At 39.7% G+C, this 1,996-nt stretch overlaps 1 protein-coding gene across 1 annotated transcript; it reads right to left on the minus strand.

Moving 5' to 3' along the window:
• Nucleotides 1–662: 662 nt before the first annotated feature.
• Nucleotides 663–1,601, minus strand: LOC135231801 (olfactory receptor 5M5-like). Its single transcript, XM_064288985.1, has one exon. It carries the CDS (start codon nucleotides 1,599–1,601, stop codon nucleotides 663–665), a length of 939 nt encoding a protein of 312 aa, XP_064145055.1.
• Nucleotides 1,602–1,996: the final 395 nt, after the last annotated feature.

A 1,996-nucleotide genomic window follows, 5' to 3' on the forward strand; every position in this document is an offset into this window, starting at 1 on the left:
TGTCAAGTGTTTTCAGGGGGTGGTTTTTCAGAAGTAGATCACCAAGCTTTTCTTTGGAAAAGCCTCTGGGTGGATTCGAACCTCTAACCTTTGGTTAGTAGCCCAGCACTAAGCTGTTGGCTCCGCGGAGCTACTCCATATCAATGACACCAAAAAAAAAAAAAAAAACAGAAACCCACTGCTGTCCAGTTCATTACGACTCATAGCGACCCTATAGGACAGAATAGAACTGTCCCATAGAGTTTCCAAGGAGCGCCTGGCAGATTTGAACTGCCGACCTCTTGGTTAGTGGCTGTAGCACTTAACCACTATGCCACCAGGGTTTCCATCAGTGCCACAGCATGCGGAAATTTCGCACAGGTTTTAGTACTATGGATGCAGTCATCTGTTTATTGATTCTATGGAGCAATAACAATAACTTGCAGTCTTCTATTTGAATTCCTAAGCAGTATTTGTTGCTGTTTCTGTGTGTGTGTATGTGTCTTTATTCACTGAGATGGCTCTGTAAACTCTACCAAATAATTTGACACGCTCCCCAAAGTCGTATATGACATAAGAAAGCAAAAAATTCTCGATGACAGGACGGGACTTGCTAATTAAAAATGCTCATTAATTGCCCAGTTGATAAAGATATATTAGGTACCTGTGTCCAAAATATCTACTTATTTAACAAACAATTTCTTTTGGATAACTTTCCTTATTGCTCTTTTAACATCTTTGTTTCTCAGGCTATAGATCAAAGGGTTTAACACAGGACTCACAAAGATATAAAAAACAGCTACAATTTTCCCCTGTTCTACAGATGACTCAGAAGGGGGTCTCAGATACATACAGAACAGAGTCCCATAAAAGACGGTAACCGCAGTGAGATGGGACCCACAGGTGGAGAAGGCTTTACGTCTCCCCTCAGCAGAGCGCATGCGCAGGATGGCAGTGAAGATGAAAATATAGGAGATGAGGATGATGGTGAGAGAACAGGTGAGGTTGGATCCAGCCACCACAAACATGGCAGTTTCTTTGACGTAGGTATCTGAGCAGGCGAGGACCATGAGAGGTGGGTCTGCACAGTAAAAGTGGTTGATCTCATTGGGTCCACAGAAGGACAGACGTAGCATTAGTACAGTCTGTACCAGTCCATTTGCAAAGCCATAAATGTAAGGAGCAGCGACCAGAGAGTTGCAGGCACATTTGGACATTTTGCTACCATATAACAAGGGTTTGCAGATGGCCATGTAGCGGTCATAAGCCATCACTGTAAGCATATAATAATCTGTGATGACCAGGGCAATGAAAAAGTGGAATTGTATGATGCAACCAATGAAAGAAATAGTTTTTCTCTCAGATAAGAAATTAACCAGCATCTGCGGAGTGACATTGGTGGCATAACAGAGATCTACAAAGGAGAGGTGACTGAGGAAAAAGTACATTGGCGTGTGCAGTTTTGAGTCACTTCTAATTAAAAAAATCATGCTCACATTGCCTGTTACTGTGATAAGGTAGATCACTAGGAATACCACAAAAAGTATAGGCTGCAGCTCAGCTCGGTCAGTCAGGCCCAGGAGAATAAATTCAGTCACCTCGCAGTGGTTTTTCTTTAACATTGTGTTCCTTGGCTTCTAATAAAATCTAAAGAAAATGAAATAAAAATACTTTTTTTTTTTTCATTTATCCATTATCCCCGTCATGCGGTCTGATAGTCTTTTCTCTCAACTTGTAAATGTATGCAGCATAAGGAAATAACCTAGTGAGCATGTGACTGATATTTTAAACAATTACATTAATATAATATTCTATATATATATATATACACATTTTACATGGTATCTTTTTGTAATTCTTCATTACATTTCCACTTACAATTTTCTTGGACATATGAGTGTAAACGTTGTCTTTCTTTGAAATTGTACTATTTTGTTTTGTACTAGACCTTTTGATGAGGAATCTACAACGTGAGTCTTTGAAAATCATCTGCTTCATGTATAGGTTAATGAATTCC

The sequence above is a fragment of the Loxodonta africana genome, chromosome 7 (assembly GCF_030014295.1).
Source record: "Loxodonta africana isolate mLoxAfr1 chromosome 7, mLoxAfr1.hap2, whole genome shotgun sequence".
Taxonomy (NCBI): Eukaryota; Metazoa; Chordata; class Mammalia; order Proboscidea; family Elephantidae; genus Loxodonta; species Loxodonta africana.